The following is a 21963-nucleotide window of genomic DNA, read 5'->3' as shown; positions in this document are numbered from 1 at the left end:
TTCCTCCTCCTGGTCTCTCAAGTTAGTTGGAGAAATCAAATCTGTCAGGACGGGCGGAAAAATGCCACTTCCCGACTAACAGGCGGAATCCAGCCCAGATTTTCAATCCTTTCTTCTTCTTCTTTCTTCCCTTTCACTAATTTATCGCGGTGTTAGCACATTCTGTCTTGTTACTAGCGGACGCCTGTAGGTTTGCTACATGGGATCATTACTTACTGATCACGGTGACTGAAGTCTGGAACTGAAGGCGGAATGAGAAGTTGGGAAAACTTTTTTCTCTAAGCTCTCTCGCTCGCTTATTTTTTTTCCTTTTTTTTTTAAACACCCTATTATTCTCGATGCTTGTTAAGAAGGAAAAAAACCTTTGGGGCTTCAGTTGTGAACGTGAAACATTATCTTCCAGCTGTACAGTGACACATTTTTTTAAGGAGAAAAGGACTCCTGATCCGTGTGCCAAAAGAGGGGGTGGGGACGTGGAATAATGTTATCCAGGGATTACTCTGGCTGAGATGTGTTATTCGGTTTCTTCCTTCTTGATCATTTGGTGTTTAAGTAAAATGAGGCACAGGCTTGTTTGCTGAGTGGGAAATGCATTTTGATTTGCTGGCCTAATTAAAAATGATAAAGGATTAAAGGTAAGCAATGGCTCTGTGTGTGTGTATTTATATGTGTATATTTATTTTTTTTCTTGACAATCCACTGTTAAAAAGGGGCTGATCCCTTTAAAAACCATTTTAACTGCTCTTTGTCAAACACACAATCATTTGCGGTCAGGGAGGCCACGTTGGCTCAGATCACTTAAAGTGTATGTCTTAATCAGTTTCCCTGTAGTCAGTAGCGGCGTATTTAACAGACTGAGCAATTCTGGAACCTGGGGGTAGGGGAGAATTGTTTAGATGATTTTTTTTCCCTCAAAAGGCAGATATTTAATCTTTTATGCAACACTGTCTTTTTAGTAAATGATCTTAAAGGCATGTGTGTGTGTTTTTCAAAAATGTATAAAGCTATGGAGGGAAAGATAAGACAGGAGATATGAATGTATATGGGATTACTGGTGGCTGGTTTTTTTTTTTTTTTTTCTGTTCCTTACTGGGAACAAAAACCAGATTGCCCAATTTGTGTTTTTTTTTAAGGCACTAAAATTAGAATTTAGTAACATTCTGAAAACTAGACACAGAGAACTTCCAGGGTCTAGTCTTTTAAATCGCCGGAGCTAAGACATGCTTAGGGATATTTATTCTGTGTTCCTCTTGTCTGAGTTGTTCAGGTTGTATTCCTGAGGTTGAGCTAACCCATGTGTCAGACAGAAATTTTAAACTTAAAGACAACAGCTCCCCCCCCCCCCCAAGCCAACAAACAGAAACCTTTTGGACTGCAATCAGGTCCTTAAGGATGATATAATGCTTTTTTTTTTTTTTAATAAAGTGATTCTCCTTTTCCCCCCACCTAAGATTTTTAGTTATTTGTGAGGTGCTGTCTATCATATGCATCTTTTTTGGGGTGGTGGGGGTGGGGGTGATTTTCCTTTAAAACCTCACATTAGACTGTGGAGACAATAATACATCATTCACTCTACTCCCATGGACTCCCCAATATTATTAAGTGCTTTTTAATTGTTGATGTGGCAATACCCAGACAAGAAACATTCGACTTTTCCGCCCCCTTCACAGGAAAAAAGGTTGCACCTGGGCTGACGGGCGTCTTTGTGGAGCAGGAAAATAAAGAAGCTTGGAAGAATTCTGGTGATTACCCTTTTCTTTAAGAGCAGTCCCAGCGGAGCTAAACGAATGTCCCCTCATCTCCCAAGGAAAGTTCATCGGATTCTTATTCGAGAGAGTTCGTCTTCAGGATGTCAGTGAACATTTCTACGGCAGGTAAAGGTGTGGATCCAAATACCGTTGATACTTACGACAGTGGCGATGATTGGGAAATCGGGGTTGGCAATCTAATCATTGATTTGGACGCCGATCTGGAGAAAGACAGACAGAAATTTGAGATGAATAATTCCACCAACACCACTAGCAGCAGCAGCAGCAGCAGCAGCAGCAGCTCTAAGGATTGCGGAGGTCCGGCCTCCAGCGCCGAGGGCCTCAAGTTCGCTTCCGTGCACCCCTCGGCCGCGCAGGGGAGTTCCCACAAAGAGCCCAGCAAATCCAAAGTGAAAAGGAGTAAAACTTCCAAGGATGCTAATAAATCTCTCCCTTCGGCCGCCTTGTACGGGATTCCCGAGATCAGCAGCGCTGGCAAGAGGCAGGAAGTCCAAGGGCGCCCTGGAGAGGCGGCTGGCATGAATTCCGCCCTGGGTCAAAGTGTGAGCGGCGGCGGCGGCGGGGGCGGCGGCGGCGGGGGCGGGGGCGGCGGCGGCGGGAACCCCCACGGCCACGGCCCGGGCCCCGCCGCCGCCCCCGCCGCCGCCGCCCCCGCCGCCCCCGCCGCCGGCCCCTGCGGGAAGAGCAAGGACGAGAAGCCGGGCAAGGGCCCGAGCAGCCGGGGCGCCAAGCGCGACAAGGAGGCGGGCAAGTCCCGCAAGGACCGGCACGACCCCCTGCCGGCGCACGCGGGCGGCGGCGGCGCCCAGGCCGCCCCGGGGGCTCACCTGTACGGCTTCGGGGCCAAGGGCCACGGGGGCGGCGCGAGCCCCTTCCACGCCGGGGCCGCCGGGGAGGCGGTGGGCAAAGGCGCCCCGGACGCGGGCGTCGTGGGAAACTCTCTGTTGGTCAAGAAGGAAGAGGAGGAGGAGGAGGGCCACCGGCGCATCAAGAAGCTGAAGACCGAGAAGGTAGGAGCACCGTGCAGCCGCCAGGCTGGGATGCCCTCCCCACCCCCCACCCCCTCCTCCTCCCTCTTTCGGGGTGCACCTCGTGGGGGTGTCCCCCTGGGGGGGGCACTCGGTGCTTCTTGGCGCTCCGTGGGCGGGGATGGCCAGGCTGCTGCGCTCTCGCCCGCTCGCCGCTGCCCGGGGTGGAGGGGGGGGCTCCCGCTGCCCCCCGCCTGCGGGCCTGGGCTGCTCGGGTGGCTGCTGGTGCGCCGTGGGAGCCGAGCAGCCACCGCACCTTGGGGCCCTGCTGCAGGTGGTCTCCTGGCTTAGGCTGCCAGCTTTTTTCCTAGGAAAGCTGCTTACACCCCCCCCCCCCCCGCTGGACTCTTGTCCTGCTTCCTCTCCCCCCCTCCTCCCTCCCCCCCCCAGGAGAACGGTTTTCCGTGGTCATTTACTTGTAGGCATTATTGCTAGTAATTAACGTGTTCCTGGGAGGCAGCGTTCAGCTTCCTTCCCACTGTGGGGAGGAGGGTCCAGGGTTTTCATCACTTTTTTTGTGTCCTTACTTTCTCCAAAATTTGTTTCTCCAAAGGATTCCCCCTTGGATGGCTTCCTATTTATGAGAGGTGCTTGGTGTGCTGGATCGCTAGTTTCACCACTGTAGCAGAACCGGGATAGGTTTGGTGGCGGCTAGAACTTTGGGTTTCCTCAGCTACTTTTTAGCTGGAGATGCTAAGAATGTTATCACTTGGGTATTTAAGCCTTCACTGGGGACCCAGACAGCTTTGGTTGGATTGATGCTCCTGAAATGTGAAGCCACATCTAGAGCAGTGGGAACCGAGGGGAACTGTGTGCTGGATAGTTGTTTTAGGCCATTTGGATCCTTCTCGGTCTTGGATCCATCTTTGTCATTGTCTTGAAGTCTGCAGTTAAGGCATTGACTTGGAGAAACTGTCTTCAGTGTTGTGCGGATCAGGGTTGGCGGCCTGGGTCTTGCTGGTCTGGAATGGATTATTCTGTTATTGAATAAAATCTGAGAACAGAAGGTTTTGTATCTACCAGTGAAGTGGGGTTGTGAGTGATCTTTCTGTAAAAGTCTTTATAGATTAAGTCTACAGGTTGTGTCTTAGAAAAGCAGTAGTTTTTGTTTTTTTAAAATCATGTGTTTTGTGGTGTGGTTGTTTGGAAATATGCTTACACATTGATTTGGTTTTTGGTCTTTCTGACTTGATCAGAATTGGACACGTTGGTTAATTCATCTGGATGATGGTTTTTGGGTAAAGTGGTTCCATTCTCTATTCCAATCCTCTTAACTTTGTTCAGAATTTACATTGGAGTCTAATAATAAAGTTTTGATTATAAAAGTTAGTTGAGGGATGTAAAGATTAAAGATAAGCGTGCCAAACTTGTAGAACACCACCAAACACTTATAATCCATACTTCCTTAAGTATTTCACGTCACTGAATTTAAATGAACTTCTGAAAAATCGCAGTATTCGATTCTGAGTGTAAATATGTAGTTTCACATCATTTCTACTAAAAGGCATTTTGAAATCTTATTACTTAGTACAGTCGGGCATTTACCTCTGTTGCCAATAGTCTTCAAATTGCAGTTCTAATCTGCTTTAACTATCTCCATGAATTGCCGTAATCCAGTGCTCACAATGGCTGTGGTTAAGGAGTCAGAGAGATTTGATTGGATTCTCCGGCTGCTCGGAATGTGGGAGGTACTGCCCTTTTGCATTCCCTTTCGCCTTTTAATCTTCCAGCCAAATGTTCACATTCAACAATTTTGTTTAGCTGGCAATCGGAACATTGCAGGATCTCAAAGGCTGCTGTCATGGCAACTGAGACTAGAGCATGGTGTCGGCTCTCCAATGTGTGTGTGCGCGCGTGTGTGTGCGTGTGTGTGTGTGTTCTTTTTTGCTTTCCAGTCACAGGGAAAACTGGATGAAGAATGGGAGAATTAAATTATTTATGTAGGTGTGACTCCTCTTCAGCTGAAGCAGTAGACACCGGATAAGTGACCTAAAGGAAGGCAAACAAGTTATGCTTGGTCTTGGGCCGGGGAAAGGAGAGATCCCATTGCTTTTAGCTTTACTTCTGGCTCTGTGTGAGGAGGAGACTGCGTCTCTAACCTTAGCCACCCTGATGTCCCGAGGTCACCCCGGGATGGAGGCTAGGGGCCGGGATCTTGCTGTCTGGGCCATTTGTGTCAAGCTGGTGTTAGCTCGGAGATCTCAAAAGAGGATTTCTGAAGTCTTTCCTCCTCCCCCTCCCTCCACCCCAGGAGGACTAAAGAATGCTTCCATTCTTGGCACACTAAGATGGTACTCCTGGCACACTTACCAACCGGGGGAAGTAACTGGTAATTTTACCAATGGCTGTGTCCAATTAGGCTTCAATTTAGAAAATACTTTCTAAGGATATGAAGATACCTATTTAGAAAGTAAAGATTTAGCAGGCCAAGCTTCGCCTGATACAATGTTTCAAATCTGAAGCATCTTTGGGGCAGATTTTTTCTTTTTTACATTTTATGAAACATTGTAATTTCAGCTTTCCCTGACTATCTGAGCTTGCAAAGAGTAATGGCCTTCAGAGTAGAGATGATTAATTTTCAGCAATCAGATGTGTCTTTTAAGAGGCTCACGTGTGAAAACCAAAGGAGAGTATATACATATGCTTTATTTCTTTTCTGGTTGGAAGGCTCACAGGAGATTCATAAGACTGGCTGTCACCGGTTAATTTTCACAGCATGCTTAAATGTCTATTTTTGGTCTGTTTATTCTGTTTCCTCACTACACAAAGTCATGTAGAACATGATCCATTGGACCTTATGAAACCTAATTAAATCAATGAGTGTTCTACTCTTTTATGTGAAAACCACAACTATGCTGTAAAAGTCGCCACTCCCTTAATACGTGAACAAAATCAAAACATGCCATAATTCTAAGAGGGTTGAGCTATATTTCTATAGCTCATTTTGTGGTTAAGCCACAGTGACATGTCTGAATAAGTAGATTTGACGGGATGGCTTTGGGTTGTTAAAACCTGCCTCTTCACCTTCCCCTCCCCTCCTTTAAAAACAAAACAAAACATAATAGTAGTCTACTGAAGCTCCTCTTTAAGTCCCCTGTTAGCCATCTTACACTTTGGACTTATTAAGGGAACACTCAGCTGAGTTAGTTATACTGAATACCATACATGGGATCATTTGACCACTGGAAAATTCCAAAGTACATAGAAAAATGTTAAATACTTAAACAAAATGAACACAGGTCACATGGTTGTGTCCTTAGGGTTCCTTTCAGTACATATTCTGAGAAGAGGATTATTTCTGTAATATCCTGCAGTTTTCTTGTTAAGATGATCCTTGTCATTCCTAAAAGTGATATCTACAAATGGGTCTGGCTATAAAAGAGATCACTCATTTTGTTCTTGTAGAAACCATTCCTTTAGAAACCGTTTTACATGTCACTAGGGAATTCTAGTGCATTTTCTAAATGAGTGTGAGCAGTTTAAGAACATGTTTTGATTAATGAGTTTTGTGGGTGATATCTTTCCTTTTGTTGTTGTTCTTTTGGCAAATATAGGGCTCTTTAGGAGCTCTGCCTAGTGAGGACAGTTTGTCTACAGTGAAAAGAAAAGGCAGGAAGGCCACTTGCTATAATTAAAGAACAAAGTCCATTGTTGGATAGTACAGTGTTTTGAAAGCTACATAAGGGATTTAGCTGTTACAAACAACTGTGACTAAGAGTGGTTTTCAGTCAGCCTGGATGCATCTCCTTACATTGATCTCAGGTTTCCCAGAGGGTGACAGAGCTGTTTGAGGTGGGCTTGGGGAAGGGCTAGGCTGTCCCCTGGGAGAGCCCTTGTAGCTTGGAGGATTTGTATGGTGAGGTTTAGCATTTGAAAACTGTTAGCTTTACTAGAGGGATTTAAAAATATGCACAATTGCTCAAGATGGAGCTAGAAAAATGATTAGCAACTTTAATAACTTTGAAGTCTGGGCAACAAAATCAGGTTGGGGGGAGAAACGATTGTCTAAATGTCGTGAGGTTAAGAACTCTCTTCAAGTGAAATTGCTTAGCTCCAAGATGGTTTTAATTAGAGTGTTATAAAGACTTATTTTTTCCTAAGCAGCATTTTACAGTTAGTAAATGAAATGTATGCGAAAGTGCAAAGCAGAAATCTCCCTAACCACAGAGGTGTTCAATAACCAGACTCAAACAACATGGAAAGTACCATCTGTTCTTCGTTTCCAGCATGAAAACACAGGGATTGAATGGCTGAGATTTGCTCCAGTTTTGATGGTGTCTGTGGGCTTTTTTTTTTTTTAATTTAAAAAAGTTCACCTGGTACTTCACAGAAACTTGAAATTGCAGTAATATGAGCAACACTGTGAAAACACATGTTCCTACATTCATTTTAACCAGTTCCACTTTTACTTAAAAGACTTCCAGAAGCTCAGTTATTGACCACCTTATAACGGCTATCCAGTTCCCACAGGCATGGACCCAGAGAAGGTCAGTTTTTCAAAGATCTGACTATTTAGTCACCACCTGAATTATTCTGTCAATTTTCCTCCTGGAGGCAAGAAGGTAGTGTGTGTGTGTGTTGGGGGGAGGGGGGGGAGGAGGCCAGGGGAGGCTTCCCTGGTTAATCCAATAGTGATAGTGCTGTGGGCTGGTGTTTACGGTATAGAAAACAAGTTCTTGTTTGGAGATGTAATCTAGGATGGCTGATAAGAAGCATGGAGTTCTTTTCCGAATAACTTTTGAGTCCTGGACTTTCTAGATGCTTAAGATCCTTATGACTTTTAGAAATTCAGAGGCTTACTTCTAGATTTAGTACTTGGAACCTTGGGTAAAACACTATCTGGCCTTTGTTTGAGGTCTTTTATTGAAGCTAATGACTGGGCTTGTGCCTCCCTGAGATAAATGACATTATCTCTGAGTGGGCTGACAGGAAACAGACATGTTAATGGTGAAGCTGCGGGGAGGATCTACTCTGGCCCTGACAAAAGAGTGGAGAGGGGACCCCTGGTTGTGGTCATTAACACATAATGCATTCCTGTTCCTCCTAAGAGGCCCTTGATAATTGGAAAGCTATTTTAGCCACAAGCACTTAAATCATAAATCTACTAGTCCTACACAGTTCCTTTACATTCTTAAAAGTGGCAAAGTTCTATGTTTTTGTTAATAAGTGTGTGATCTGGCTCTTGGACTCAGTTAAACCTGGGAGGAGTTACAGATAAAACTATTTTTATCATTCAACATCTCTCAGCCATGCCCGCGCTTTAATAAGGTGGAAAAAGGTGTCTCCAATGCATGAGAAGTCTTTTTTTTTTAATATATTTGAAGATGTCTCATGGGAGACGGATAAAATCTTTATATATATATATATATGCTGAGAAAAAAAAATATTTTGCCAGTGATTTGAATGTGATGAAACCTGCCTTTTGAAGTATATGTTTAAAAAAGTCCCGGGTATAATTGAGTTTCAATGCAGTTTAAACTGCTTCTTGAACGAGGATAATTGCCATGTTGAACACACTCTAGAGGTGTAGGAGAGGTTGCAGGATCATGTTATTTTATTCTTTAATATTAAGCACTGGAAGTTTTCATAGTAATTATTGTAGCACAACATAATTTTGATTGCCAGCACTCTGAACTTGCCAGCGATCTGAACATCAAGGGTTTTGCTTGAATACTGAGCAGTTGATTTCTAAGTTACTTGTATCATGGTTGGGTGTAAGGATGGAAACTAGAACTAATGAAATATTGGGTTATCCTTGTTTGCAAGATCATAGTGGAAATAGCTTTTGTAACCTAGGTTTGTTGTCAATACCATGTAGTATTACATAGGAAGAGAAGAGGTGAAATCTTACCCTCAGTAATGAAGGAGATCATCATTAGGGAGTAATTATTAATACAGAGATCATACTGTGACCCATGACTGGTATTTCACCTATGTGTATATGCATGTTAAAATTGTATATTTTGGAGGAGATATTGGTTGGCCATATATATATAAATTATATATATATATATATATATATAAGTATATATATATTTTTAAGATCACCTCTGGAATCATTCCACTCTGTTAAAGCTTAAATGGGGTCTCCTCTCTGTGGCCAATTTGGTCTCCTTGCCGAAGTTTCACTAGTGACTACTTGCTTTCTGTGGCAAGTCCTTTTTAATTTAAGCTTAGGTTTTGGCAACTAGAACAAAGCCTTTCTAACTGAATGCAAGGTTGTTAAACTTCTCAGGGTTGGTTGACTAGCAGTTGGGCTGCTGTAATGTTATTTTTGAGAGCTCGGGCATATTTAGAAACCCAGTGCTTCATGTTTGCTAAATCTTGCTTAGAAACTCCTTTGGGAATGTACTGGAAGGCATGATGAGTTTGGCCCGGAGAGCCAAAGTGATCACAAAGCAAATACTTACATTTTTGATAGGTCAGTGGGCCTTGAGCTGCTGGGAGCTATCTCATCTGATATTCAGAAGGATTTTTTTTTTCTTTTTTCACTCTCAGGAAAGCAAAAAGAAACTCTGAAAGTATACAATATAGTTGTAATGGAAAACTCAAAAGAAGGATGTTCCAGATAGAACAAATGGGCTTGAAATAGTGAATAAATACGACTAGCTTTTCAAAGCCGCTCTTTGTCACCCCTCCAACCCCCTTTCAGTGTGATGATTATTCACTGTGACTAGTCTTGAGCCACACTGAGCTTTCTGCCTCCTGAGAATCCTCATTGTCAGCTAGCTTCTTACAAAAAAAAATGTACCAACAACAGGAACATTTAGGCATATGAATGAAGCTCTTACAGGTTCAGTATAAATAAAAAAATATCGATTTATATTTTGTGTTTTCCATAATGATTTTAGAGAGCAGATATTTAGGCAGTGGAAATGGGCTTATTATGTTAACGAGAGAGCAGATGGCACAGTGCCACAGACGTATAATTTTACTTAAAGGGACTTTTAAGGTTTTGATGTGTTTTCTTTTCCTCTTATTTCCCTGATGGCTTCTTTTTATTGAAGGGTAACTTAAGGAGACCTGGTAGCAATTTTACTGCCTTCCCTGACAGTTTGAAATAATAGCTTGGTCTTTGGTTGTACTGATCTTCTACCAGTCAGCTTGATTCTGGTTTTTGTCATGTGGCAGTAAATTAAAAAAAAAAAAAAAAAAGAAGTGTTTGTAGAATGTTTTAAGAAATAGACTCTTTTATATGCTTCAATTAGCCACAGACGACAGGGTTTCAGTTAGTCACACTTTCATAAACTCCTGTTCGTCCTTTTGATTAAAGAAAAACCCTGGTTTGATTCTTAGAAAAGCACATCTGGCTCTCTGGTTGCCTTCCCTACACCTTTTCTGCCTTAGTCACTGAGAGTTCAAAGGTCATGTCCAAGTTGTTCCTTGTTAGCTGAGCAACCTGTGTTGGAGGGATGTGTAGTGATTCCTCTTATCTCCCCTTTGCATTAAGCTGGCAGAAAAGCACCATCTGGGCTCACATAGCTGTTTACAGTTTAATTCATTCTTTACCTAAAACATCCTCCATGGGAACTGGATAGCAACCTCTAATATTTTCTTCTTTTCTCCCTTCCTCTGTTTCAAGTTGTGCATAGCCGAACCAGCTTGCTTTTGCACTTCTGTCACCTCTGTGGCTGATTTTTATGGATGGGCTTATGTTAAAAAAAAAAAAAAAACCACACAAAACAAAACTAATAGCCAGGTGGTTCACGCCTTGCTACTCAGGAGGCTGAGATCTATGGATTATAGTTCAAAGCCAGCCTGGGCAGTAAAGTCTGTGAGACTCTCATCTCCAACTGACTAACAAAAAGTCATGAACAACACTGAGACTCAAAGTTGTATAGGACTAGCCTTGAGCCCAAAAGCTCAGGGAAGATGCCCAGAACACCAGTTCAAGCCCCAGGACAACACAAGGAAAGAAAAGAAAAGGGAAACAAACAAGATCTGACTAGAAGAATAGAAAACTCCGTTTTCATTCTTTCTATAGAACTGTTTGTCAGTCTTACCACCGTACGTGGATAACAGTATCATATACATCATTATATGCTGAGATCTAGCACAACAGCAAGTAGTTATTTGTTCTTGGGCTTCATTTCATTGCCAATTCTTTTTCTTTTCTTTTCTTTTTTGTTGGTTGTGGAGTTTGAACGTGGGGCCTGGGCACTGTTCCTGAGCTCTTTTTGCGCAAGGCTCCACCACTTTGAGCCACAGTGCCACTTCCAGTTTTCTGGTTGTTAATTGGAGATTAGAGTCTTACAAACTTTCTTGCCAGAGGTGGCCTTGAATCATGGTCCTCAGATCTCAGCCTCCTGAGTAGCTAGCATCACAGGTGTGAAGTCTTTTCAGCAGTAAATGGGAACAAGAAATAGAGCCTGCGCCCTGACCTGTTCAGAGGTAAGCTGTGCTGATTAAAAAATAAAAAGGCCACATAAGTGAAAAGCAGAGAGTAAAGCATCCCTGCTTCCCATGTGACTGCTTTGACAAATGTGGGCTGTTCCAATATGCCCCTGATGTTTTAAATAACTGATCAGGAAGCCGTTCACACCCCAAATCCTCACACTGCTCGGAAGGTGGAATTTCAGTTAAATGACGGTGTGTGTTTGGAGTGTGTGTGTGCACACGCGTGTGCTCTGCTACTGGGGCCTGGCCGGTGGAGGCACAGCGCCACTTCCGGTTTTCTGGTGGTTCATTGGAGATCGGAGTCTCACTGACTTTCCTGCCCGGGCTGGCTTTGAACCGTGATCCTCAGATCTCAGCCTCCTGAGTAGCTAGGGTGACAGGTGTGAGCCGTCCATGGCCGACCTGGGTTTAAGGGGGAGGGGAGCACCTGAGCCTTCTTCCGCCTCTCAGCTCCATTCCAGTTCCTCGCCCCAGTCCTTCCCGCCTCTCCCTGGAAGCCGCAGCAGATGCAGCTGTCTCCATCGCGCCTTTCGGCCTCCTCCTCCCCTCGCCCCAAAGGAAAGCTGCTCTCCTCTCCCTGCAACGTAACGTGTGACACCCTCCAAGCTCACCAGCCTGCGGGGTGGGGGTGGGAGGGGCGCTGGGAGCAGACGGGGCGTGGCCTCCGGGCAGGGGCGTGGCCTCCGGGCAGGGGCGTGGCCTCCGGGCCGAGGGGGCACGGTTTCTGCGCTGGGGGCGTGGCCTCCGGGCCGAGGGGGCACGGTTTCTGCGCTGGGGGCGTGGCCTCCGGGCCGAGGGGCACGGTTTCTGCGCTGGGGGCGTGGCCTCTGCGCTGGGCGGGCCTGCGTCGCGCGTGCGCGCTCCCGGCAGGGCGGCGGGGGACGCGCGCCGTTTCCCGTCGGAGACCTGTTTATGGCCCTGGGCGTTGTAAATCTGTCACCTCTTCCCGCCGCCTTTCGCCTCTTTCTTCACTCGCTGCCGCTTCTAGTTTGACCACGTTCCCCGGAGGCGGAATTCTAACCTGCTTCCAATTAGTGGCCGAAGGTGGCTGAAAGGTCCCCACCGGGACTGCGGCTGTGCTGGCGCGCCCACCCCGGGACGCGGACCGGGGCTCGCGGGACGCGCCGCCTCGTCCGCGTTTGCAGGCCTGGGCTGGGCGGGACTTCCGCAGCTGCGCCCCTCCCCACGCCCGCCAACGGCGCGAGCTCCCGCCAGCGCCCCCCGCCCCGCCCCGCGCGCTCCCACGGTGCTCCCCCGCGCAGGTCCGTGCGGCAGCCGCCCCGGGATCGTGGGTGCCGCCGGGGCCCCAGGGCAGTGTTTCCATGGAAGCCAAGTGCACACCCATTGACTCCTAAATACAAAAGCGCAGACGCGCTTGTGTACCGTTGTTACTTCTCCTCTGATGTTGAAGAGCCAGGAAACCCATTGGGTGATTCCTTGGCTGGACAGACAGACAGACAGCATCAGCTCTGAGCGCTGCCTCCGCCCTCTGACTGCGTGGAAGTCTCTGGTCCTGAGGGCTTGGGGGTCAGCGGGGCCTGCACTCCCAAGCATCGCTTCCTGCTTTTCAGTGAACTTTTACAAAGATGTCAAGGCACCTGATTATAGGGAAACCATTTAACTCTTGGTTGCTGAGAAGTTAACGACTATTTTATTCCTTTCCCCTGACAAAGGAGTTTCTCAGGATCCATCCTGTGGGGCACGGGTCGTTCATACCTGTCATCCTCTACTCAAGAAAGTTGAAGTCGCGGTTGCAAGCGAGCCAGCCAGGGGATAAATGTTTGTGAGACTTACGTCTGATTCACCAGCAGAATGGCAGAAGTGGAAGGATGGCTAACGTGGTAGAGCACTAGCCTTGAGGTACAAAGCCCAGAGCTTGAGGCCTTCAATTTAAGCCTGAGAACTGGTACCCAAACAAAACAAAATAGCTGTTTTGACAGTGGGTCTCTGAGGGCTTAGTATCTTCAGAAAGATGTGACTCTTCACGAAGGTGGCTGATGAAATTTATTGGTGCATTTTATATAGAGTGTACTTCTCGTGCAGCTGGGCGTGGACATGCTAACAGTGATCATGGGCTTTAAAGAGGCGTCCTGGACTTTATAGCTGGCAAAGGGGTTATGTTGATCATGTCACTCTATTGGTTTCTAAGTGCCACTTTCACGTGTAAATGGATTCATTCATTGTTTCAACCTCATTGTCAAATATCATATATATGTGTCATTCATATATGTCACCTAAAAACAAAAACGAATTTTTTAAATTCATGTATGTGCTATTTTTACTGTCTAATCAAGAGGTGAAGCATTTATTTTAATGTGTAAACCACTTACTTTGCATCACTTATTACATAGACTAAAAATTACTTAAATAACTTTTGTTCAAATATTACTTCTAGCTATACCAGATCCATGGAAGAAGTGGGAAATGCTTTTTGCAATGCTTTTTTTTTTTTTTTTCTTCACACTCCATGACTGGTAATAGAAAGAAAAATAGCCAGATTGAAATCCTTAAAAATTTAAAACGTGGGCCTTTCAATTTGTAGAGACCTCCTGGGTTTAAAAAAAAAAAAAAGAAAGAAAAAGCCGCCAGAAAGAAAAGAGTAGGCCCAGAGTGAAGCTTTCACAATAGGCACGATTGTGGTCGCCCCTCTAGTCCTGGGGTTCACTAATTACCCTTTAATGAGGTCAGTCTGCCCAGCCTTTTCCTTACCTTGAGAGGAAAAGCACACAAGACAGTTGGAGTTCAAGTGGATCTTGCTGTATTTGCAACTTAGCATAACCATTCTGAAAGCCCCTGGGGTGGTTAATTGGGGCTGGGCATTTTTGCTGGGGGGGTCTGAGGAGGGGGGAGACTCCACACAGCTCCTCATTGTCCATGTGGAAGCCACTGTGCATCTTGGAAGCATTCCATGCTTTTGTTGATGGTGCATAGTTTTATAAACTCCAAATGAGCTTATTGCCTTTTAAACCATTGGGAGAACTAAATAATGGAAGAACCTAGAAGTTTCTGGGTTGGGCAGCTGCCAAGCAGTTAAAAAAAAAAAAAAAGACCTATGAATGGTTTAATTGTAGAGCAAACCATTTGTTTACAGATTAAGATTTATTCAGTTGGTCACGAAATCCTATAGGCTAGGAAGTTGGAAGAAGACTGGAAAGTACAGACATTGAATAGCCAGTGTTATGTTTTGTGATTATGCTCAGCTACTCTGCCTCCTCCCTTTGTCTCCCTCCCTCCCCCATCAGATGAGGCAAAAGAGGGATGAATGATTCAATGGCACAACCTGTTATCCTTAAGTAGTTTCAATTGGACATGCTAATTTATAAGTACATCTTAGTCCACAACACCCCACACACACACCTCTCCAGACCGCATCCATGCACTCAAGTTACCTGTTTACATTTGTCCATGTGTACATTGAATTAATATAATGACTATATTTATTCATCCACACTTCTCTCCTTTAGTCTTCCCTCCCCTTTACCCCCTCCCCCTCCCCACCCCACCCCACCCACAAATGCAGGTTATTTCTTCCCTGCCTGAGCCAGACATTAAAACCCACGTTCTTCTGAGAGAACAAGTAGAAGATGATAAATTTTCCCATTTGTTGGGGTGAAGGGGAATGGTAGGGAGATGAGTGAGGGAAGAAAGGCCGGAGCACCTTTGTGGCCCTGACCCTAGGCACTGCGCTATCATGAATACTTGGGCTGGACTGCAGAAATCCCCCATTTCATGAGGTACTGATACACATCTGAATAGAAAGGGGCTCCCCAGAAACACCAGTGAAATGGTGTCCCCACAGAGGGGAGAGGGGAGAGCCATTGCCTGGCAGCTAGACTTTCTCTCTCTCCCTCTCCTTCCCTCCCTCCCTCTCCCTCCTTCTCCCTCTCCCTTTCCCTCTCCCCCCCCCCCAAAGTATATTTTAAAGGTCTGGATTATATTTAGCAGTAGAAGACCAGAAATGATGATATTTCTTCCCACAAGAGTTTCAGTTTGTACTTCTGATCCTCTTATAAACACATAGGCGGGTGCCGCGCTCTAGTAGCATGTTTGCTAGCTGTGTCATTCTAACAGTCCTTGTTGGCTAGTTTTATTTTTACTTTAATCTCAGAAGTGAAACCCTTTGTCTTGTGTATACACTGTCATCCTTTCTGATAACTTAAGAGACAAGTGTTGCTTTTTAACCAAGTCTTTATTTTCTGTAACATTGAAAGCAGTTGTTCCTTACTAGATGATTATTTGAGAAATTGAAATTGTGGTATCTCAGTTGGCTCCAGGGGATCATCTTTGGTCATCTTTAAGTTCTGGCACTATTATTTTTGCATTCTTGTCTTTTTGAAATGGCACAAATTTTATTTTATTTATTTTGTGCATTGGTATTGGTATTGGCTGCTGTCTCCTAACATTTTCTGCTCAAGGTTGGCACTCTACCCCCTTGAGCCACAATGCCACTTCCATCTTTTTGGTGTTTAACTGGAGATAAACATCTCATAGACTTTGTTGGCTTCAAACTTTGTTCCTCAGATCTCAGCCTCCTGAGTAGCTAGGATTACACTTGTGAGTCAGTGGGTCCCTGCAAGATTACATGATTTTTTTTTTTTTTATTCCAAATAATGGCTGATAGGTTTATCTGTCTTCTCTGGGTTATAGGAGCAACTTGAATGGAGGAGATGGGGAGCAAAGGAGGTACAAAACATAAAGTGTAAGTGGTTTCAGTCTTGCCAAACTACCAGGGACTTTTTAATGTGCTTTGTTTATAGCCAGTGTTTTTCTATTTATATTTTCTGCATTGGCGAGGAAAGAGACCAAATTTTACTTCTGTGAGCATTCAATGTAATTTTAAAAGCTCCAGACTTCAAAATCTCATAAAAACAACACTTTTTATAGTCACTAAGTAGACTAAATTTGTGGGAACACATTTTCAAGAAAATCAAGCCAAAAAACAAAACAAAAAACCCTACCATGTTTTACCAGCTCTGCAAATGCTCACCTAAATTTGATCTCTTTCGGTGTATGTTTGAATGTTAACATGTGCTCAGTATAGGGTTACTTAGCAAACCAAAACATAAATGCAAAAAGTGAAAATATGGCTCTTGTAAGAGGCTGTGAATGCTTGAAATCTCTCTGTTTTAGTCTTTTCTGGAAAGAAAGCCTCTTACCAAATTGTCAGTGCTTTGCACTGTGCATGCCTTCGGAAATTAAAAAAAAAAATCACCTAAATATAAAAAAGTGGCAGAGTGCTTGCTTCACATGCATGAAGCCCTGGGTTCCATTCCTAAGTACCACATAAACAGAAAAAGCCAGAAGTGGTGCTGTGGCTCAAGTGGTGAGTGCTAGCCTTGAGCAAAAGAAGTTCAGGGACAGTGCCCAGGCCCTGAGTTCACAAGCCCCAGGACTTAATAAATAAAATTACTTAATAAATAAAAAATATATAAAATTTATTTAATAAATTTAGTTTGAGTGTGCATGGATTATGAAGAATGAGGAGTTAGCCAGTTTAGCCAGCTGCTGGTGGTTTAATACTTGTAATCCTAGCTACTCTGGGAGCTGAGATTTGAGGATCATGGTTCAAAGTCAGCTCCGGCAAGCAAGTCTGTGAGATTCTCATCTCCATTTAGACTCCAGAAAACCAGAAGTTGGTACTGTGGCTCAAAGAGGTGTAGAGTGCCCTAGCCTTTTGCAAAAAGAGTTCAGGGACAGTACCCAGGCCCTGAGTTCAAGCCCCCTCACTGACCAAAAAAAAAAAAAAAAAGAGGAGTCAGTGCAGATATTTCTTCCTTCCCTCATAACTTAGTGTTAACAAGCATTCCTTTTCCTGTGTCTTGCTTGGCTCTTTTATCTGTTCGTGCTTTTTATCGCTCATATAAAAGGAAAATTCAATGTGCCTAAATTTCAAAGGAAAAAAAGACGTCTAACCTAAGAAGTTCTGAAAATGATTTTTGTAAACCTGCTTACACCGTGTCTAATGCTTGCTAATAGTAAGAATACTAATGCTTGGGAAGACTGGCATGTGAACCCATAGATTGGCTGTAAATTAATACACATTATTTCCTTGCAGAAACCTGTGTTTTCCATTTATCTGGAGTTAGCACAGCTGTGGAGTCACTCCCAGCAGATTCATTTTAGATTGTAGTTCTATTTATTTATTTATGTATTTATGTATTTATTTATTTTCCAGTCCTCGGGCTTGAACTCAGGGCCTAGGTACTGTCCCTGAGCTTCTTTTGCTCAAGACTAGCACTCTACCATGGAGCCACAGTTCCACTTCCAGCCTTTTCTGCTTATTTGATACTGAGAAATCGAACCCAGGGCTTCATGTGTGCTAGGCAAGCACTCTACCATGAGCTACCTTCCCAGTCAATGGTAGTTTTTCCTATGTATAGTTAGGTACCAGAGATTGGATGACTACACAAGATCACTTGCCTTGTTGGATTTCAACAAAATATATTAAACATGTTGAAATTTCTTCTTCTGACACTTGTAGTAAACTCTGAGAAGACTGGAAGTCTTAAACATGTAGAAACTGGCTGGCCACAGTAGCTCCTGTCTGTAATCTTAGCTACCCAGGAGGCTGAGATCTGAGGGTCATGGTTCTAAGCCAGTTAGGACAGAGTCTTACCTCGAATCAACCACTAAGAAGGGAGGACATAATAAGTTGGGGAGGGGAGAGGAAGTTGGAAGTGGAGATGTGCCTCATTTGAGACAGCACCAACTTTGAGCCAGAAAACCAAGCAAGAATGGAAGGCTATGAGTTTAATACACACACACACACACACACACACACACACACACACACACACACACACACACACACACACACACACACACACACACACACACACACACACACTGTCTACTGTATTTAACTCACATTTTTACCAGTGTTCAACATAAAACTACAGATCTCCTCCAGTAACTTTTTATTGTGGCCAATAGCTTGCCAACCTACTAGTGGTAGGAAAAAATTAAATGGTTGGAATTAAAAAGGGAGGGGGGGAACTCTTTTGTCTTGTCTGTAAAGTAAATCCCGAAGAGTTTTTGAAGAATTCCATTTTGAATTTGTTGCAAGTCACTTTGAGATGTAAATAGCAAGACCAACTGGACACATAGTTGTTCCGTGTAGTTTACAGTGGGCTCTGTGTTATCTGAGCCTGAATGTGCGTGTATAATTGGAAAGATTATTGGAGAGAGGGTGTTTTGCTGTGGTGGATGCGGTTTAAATCCTAGCACAGAGCATAGCATTTAGTTTCTCAGCTTACCCACAAAATCTGTGACTAATTTAGTGAATGTGAAGATTTTTGTCCAGATGGTTAGGTTTAATTGTAAAAGCTGGAAAGATTTCAAAGCACCCTTTGGGGGTGCGGTGAAACACGTAAACAACAAAAAAAGAATTAAAAGTAAGCATGAATCTCTAAATATAGCATATTACATATTTTATATTTATAAACACAGTCATATATATTTAAACATACATACACACAGTCAAAGAAAAGCTTAAAGGATTGACTACAACAGCATAAAAGAAAGATCTAGAGGAGGAGTGATTGGCATGTTTTTACATTGGTTTTTGTTTAGTTTAATTTTTTTTTTTTGAGCTGGTACAGACGCTTGAATTCAGGGCCTCAGTGCTGTTGCTGAGCTTTTTTTGGTCAAGGCTAGTACTTTGCCACTTGAACCACACCTCTACTTCTAGCTTTTTAAAATTTATTTAATTTTTGGTGGTGAGAGGGAAGAGTCTCATAGACTTTCCGGCCTGGCTTCCTTTGAATTGCTGTGATTGCAATCACAGCCTCCTGCGTAGCTAGGATTACAGATGTTAACCATTGGCACCTCTCAGAAATGGGCATGTTTAAGGATTTATTCTGCTCTTTTCCGAAGTGGTTCCTGGGACATGTGTACTTGGCTTTTTCTGGTCTCAGAATATTTCTCCTAAAGTGTGTTAAGGAATCCCTTCTGGTGGTTCTTTGTAAAAGGCAAAAGTAATATTCTCACCAAACATTAGGGCCACGCCTCCTTTAGCCCGGTATTTGGTGGTCTGGTGTTTTCTTTCTGAACCAGCTTACTGTGAGGCTGGGAGCCCAAAGAGGGCGATTAGGGCCGAATCAGGGCAAGCTTCCTTCTGAGCTTCTAGATCTTCTTCCCATGTCTTATGTCTAAGGGCCAAGTCAGCTTAAAACCAATAATCTGAGCTGATGCTTTCAAATCTACTCAAGGCCTTCTTCTGGTTGCTTCCTTTGTAGATCATTGCTTAAAGGACAGACACTCTTGGCTTATTATTATTATTATTATTATTATTATTATTACTTTTTTTTTTTTTACCAGCACATATTCATTGTGTGACGGGGATTTCATAGCTATGTTTCACACCAGAATTTAATGTGTCCCAGACATGATCATTCCCTCTATCCCTCTCCCCTGTCCCAACTGTCCCTTCTGAAAGCAATTTCAATAGATTTTACTGATCGATTTCATCCATGTAAATATACTATCTTCATCCTCATTCACCTGCTTCATCAGCCCCTCCCCCTCCTGTGGGCCTCCCTCCCCTGCTCCCAGCCTGTTTTACTTGCTAGTCATTCATTTTATTTTGAGTGTGTAAGTCATTGAACCAAGGGTTTTCACTATGGTACTTTGGCTATGCATAAACTATTTTTTGCTTAGGACAACCCTTTTCGTTGACCTAAATCTTGAGCCCATAAGCTGTCTTAGAATCTAGTAAGCTAATTGCAGTGTTTTTCAATGAACTTTCTTTCTCTCCATTAGCAAACCAGCGAATGACCCTTAGGTGGTTTAAAGATGGAATACCATTTTCACTGAGAGTGACTGATAAAGACCAAAGTTGTTCAGCTCAAATTATAAAGCCTATCTGGGATTATAGGCATGAGCCCTGTCGCTCAGCTCAGTAAGACTTTTATTGATTACAGCTGCTAGGAAGGGGCGAAGCTGATGTGCAGGGCTGGTGTAGTTCTGGAGTTGAGCTGTGTACAGGGTAAGAGAGGAGTGTCACGTACAAACTTGAGGCTGGAGAGAAAGAGCAGATTCAGCGTAAAGAGCAGGGTCAGCAGATTCAGCATCTGCCTCTCGGCGGAGAGGGAACAGAGCTTGGACCCTGATTGATTGGACGTTTGCACTTTTTTCTGGATGCGCTTCCTAGTCTTTTTCTTGGCTGACTGCACATGCTGTTAAATCCACTCAGATAACACATATGGAATGTGTTTTGCACAGACCATATCCAGATTGGCTTGGGAGTTGGGCACAGACCTGCTCGCGCAGGGGTCTTTGTAGACCATCATAAGTTTGGATGCTAGTTTGATTATCATGAGGAATCTTTTCCAAAATCTGAGCAAAGGGAGAGCAGTTTTATTATTTAGTCTGTTAAAAACTTTTACTCTGTGTGTGTGTGTGTGTGTGTGTGTGTGTGTGTGTGTGTGTGTGTGTGTGTGCGCGTGTGCGCATGCGCGCACGCACGCGCTGGTACTAGGGCTTGATCTCACTTGGCTTTATCTCTCAAGGTTGACACTCTACCACTTGAGTCATACCACCCCAGCTTTTTGTTGGGTAACTGGAGATCAGAGTTTTCAAGATTTGTCTGTCTGCCTTGGCTTTGAACTGGGATCTTCAAATCTCAGCCTCCTGATTAACTAGGATAAGAGATGTGAGCCATCAGTGCTTGGCTTCAACTCTTACTGTTGATTGCTACTTGGTGAACATGTGCGTGCGTGCGTGCGTGTGTGTGTGTGTGTGTGTGTGTGTGTGTGTTGGAAAGGTGAGTCCTGGGGTTTAAACTCAGGGCCTGGTACTATCCTTGAGGTTTTTTTGCTCAAAGCGAACATGCTCTATCACTTGAGCCACACTTCCACTCCTGACTTTTTTTTTTTTTTTGATGGTGGAGTGGTGGCTGGGCGTACCGTGGAGATAAGGGTCTCACAAACTTTTCTGCCCGGAAAGTTTGTCTTAGCCTCTTGAGTAGCTAGGATTACAGGCCTGAGCCTTCTAAGTCCCATGAGGAAAGACAGGCTTCTCTGGTGGTTACGGAGGTGCTGGGAAGCAGGCATACGTCCTAAAGCAAAGTTAAGATAGGACTTAGCTATGGAGTACTGGCAGAATGAGAATTAGAGGTAATAGCTGGATCTTCAGGTTAGGTGGGGATCAAGGGTTTTAATATTACTTACATTTTAATTCAAATTGTTTAACTTACGTTGACTCAGTTTTAATGTCACTTATGGCCAAGTACCGTTCATGTGGATGGTTTGGGATGGAGAACAGATTAGGAGAAACTGGCACTTCTAGGTTGGCTTGGAGTCAGGGAAGTGAGGTATGGCTGATGTGGTGTACGATGGATGCATCTGGATCAGAATTACCCCTCTTCTCACCCATCTTCCCTGCCTTTCCCATCCCATCCCCATGAAAGTATTTATAGTTCTCATCTTCTGCAAACTGGAATACCATGGAGAAGCACTATACACCTTCCTCTTCTCAGCTGTGTGCTGTGCAATACCCTGACAGGATTGAAGTTGCCTCCAGTAGTTTCCAGTTGCAAACACTGTTCGAGTAAATATCATTGCCTACCTCGATTTCATAAAGGAACTGTTCTCTCGCTGATTACATTTGTGCGAGATGTTTGTATTTCTATCATTTAACACTGGATTATAATTTTCTGATTTTAACGTTAACCTGATAATTCATAATTTTACTTACTAAAATAATTTCTTAAAAATCGTGCTGATACTGAGGCTTGAGCTCAGGCCCTCAACCTCTTGCTTAGCTTGTTT

At 44.0% G+C, this 21963-nt stretch overlaps 1 protein-coding gene and 1 long non-coding RNA gene across 2 annotated transcripts in view; one reads left to right on the top strand and one right to left on the bottom strand.

Moving 5' to 3' along the window:
- Positions 1-1581: 1581 nt before the first annotated feature.
- Positions 1582-2688, bottom strand: LOC138818207 (uncharacterized). The gene is made up of 2 exons (XR_011369008.1): positions 2597-2688; positions 1582-1969 (listed from the first exon to the last, which is right to left on the bottom strand). It is a non-coding gene; the product is annotated as an uncharacterized lncRNA (long non-coding RNA).
- The window catches only part of LOC138818206 (zinc finger protein 608-like), a 105238-nt gene continuing 85124 nt past the window's right edge, over positions 1850-21963 (top strand). Inside the window, exon 1 of the mRNA XM_070009191.1 lies at positions 1850-2779. Within this exon, the coding sequence (XP_069865292.1) occupies positions 1850-2779 (930 nt within the window). The remainder of the gene's footprint in view (positions 2780-21963) is intronic.

Source organism: Dipodomys merriami, unplaced genomic scaffold (assembly GCF_024711535.1).
Source record: "Dipodomys merriami isolate MVZ:Mamm:240054 unplaced genomic scaffold, mDipMer1.0.p SCAF_72, whole genome shotgun sequence".
In the NCBI taxonomy this organism is placed as follows: Eukaryota; Metazoa; Chordata; class Mammalia; order Rodentia; family Heteromyidae; genus Dipodomys; species Dipodomys merriami.
The sequence above is the reverse complement of the archived record's forward strand: the minus strand, read 5'-3'. Positions and strand labels throughout refer to the sequence as shown.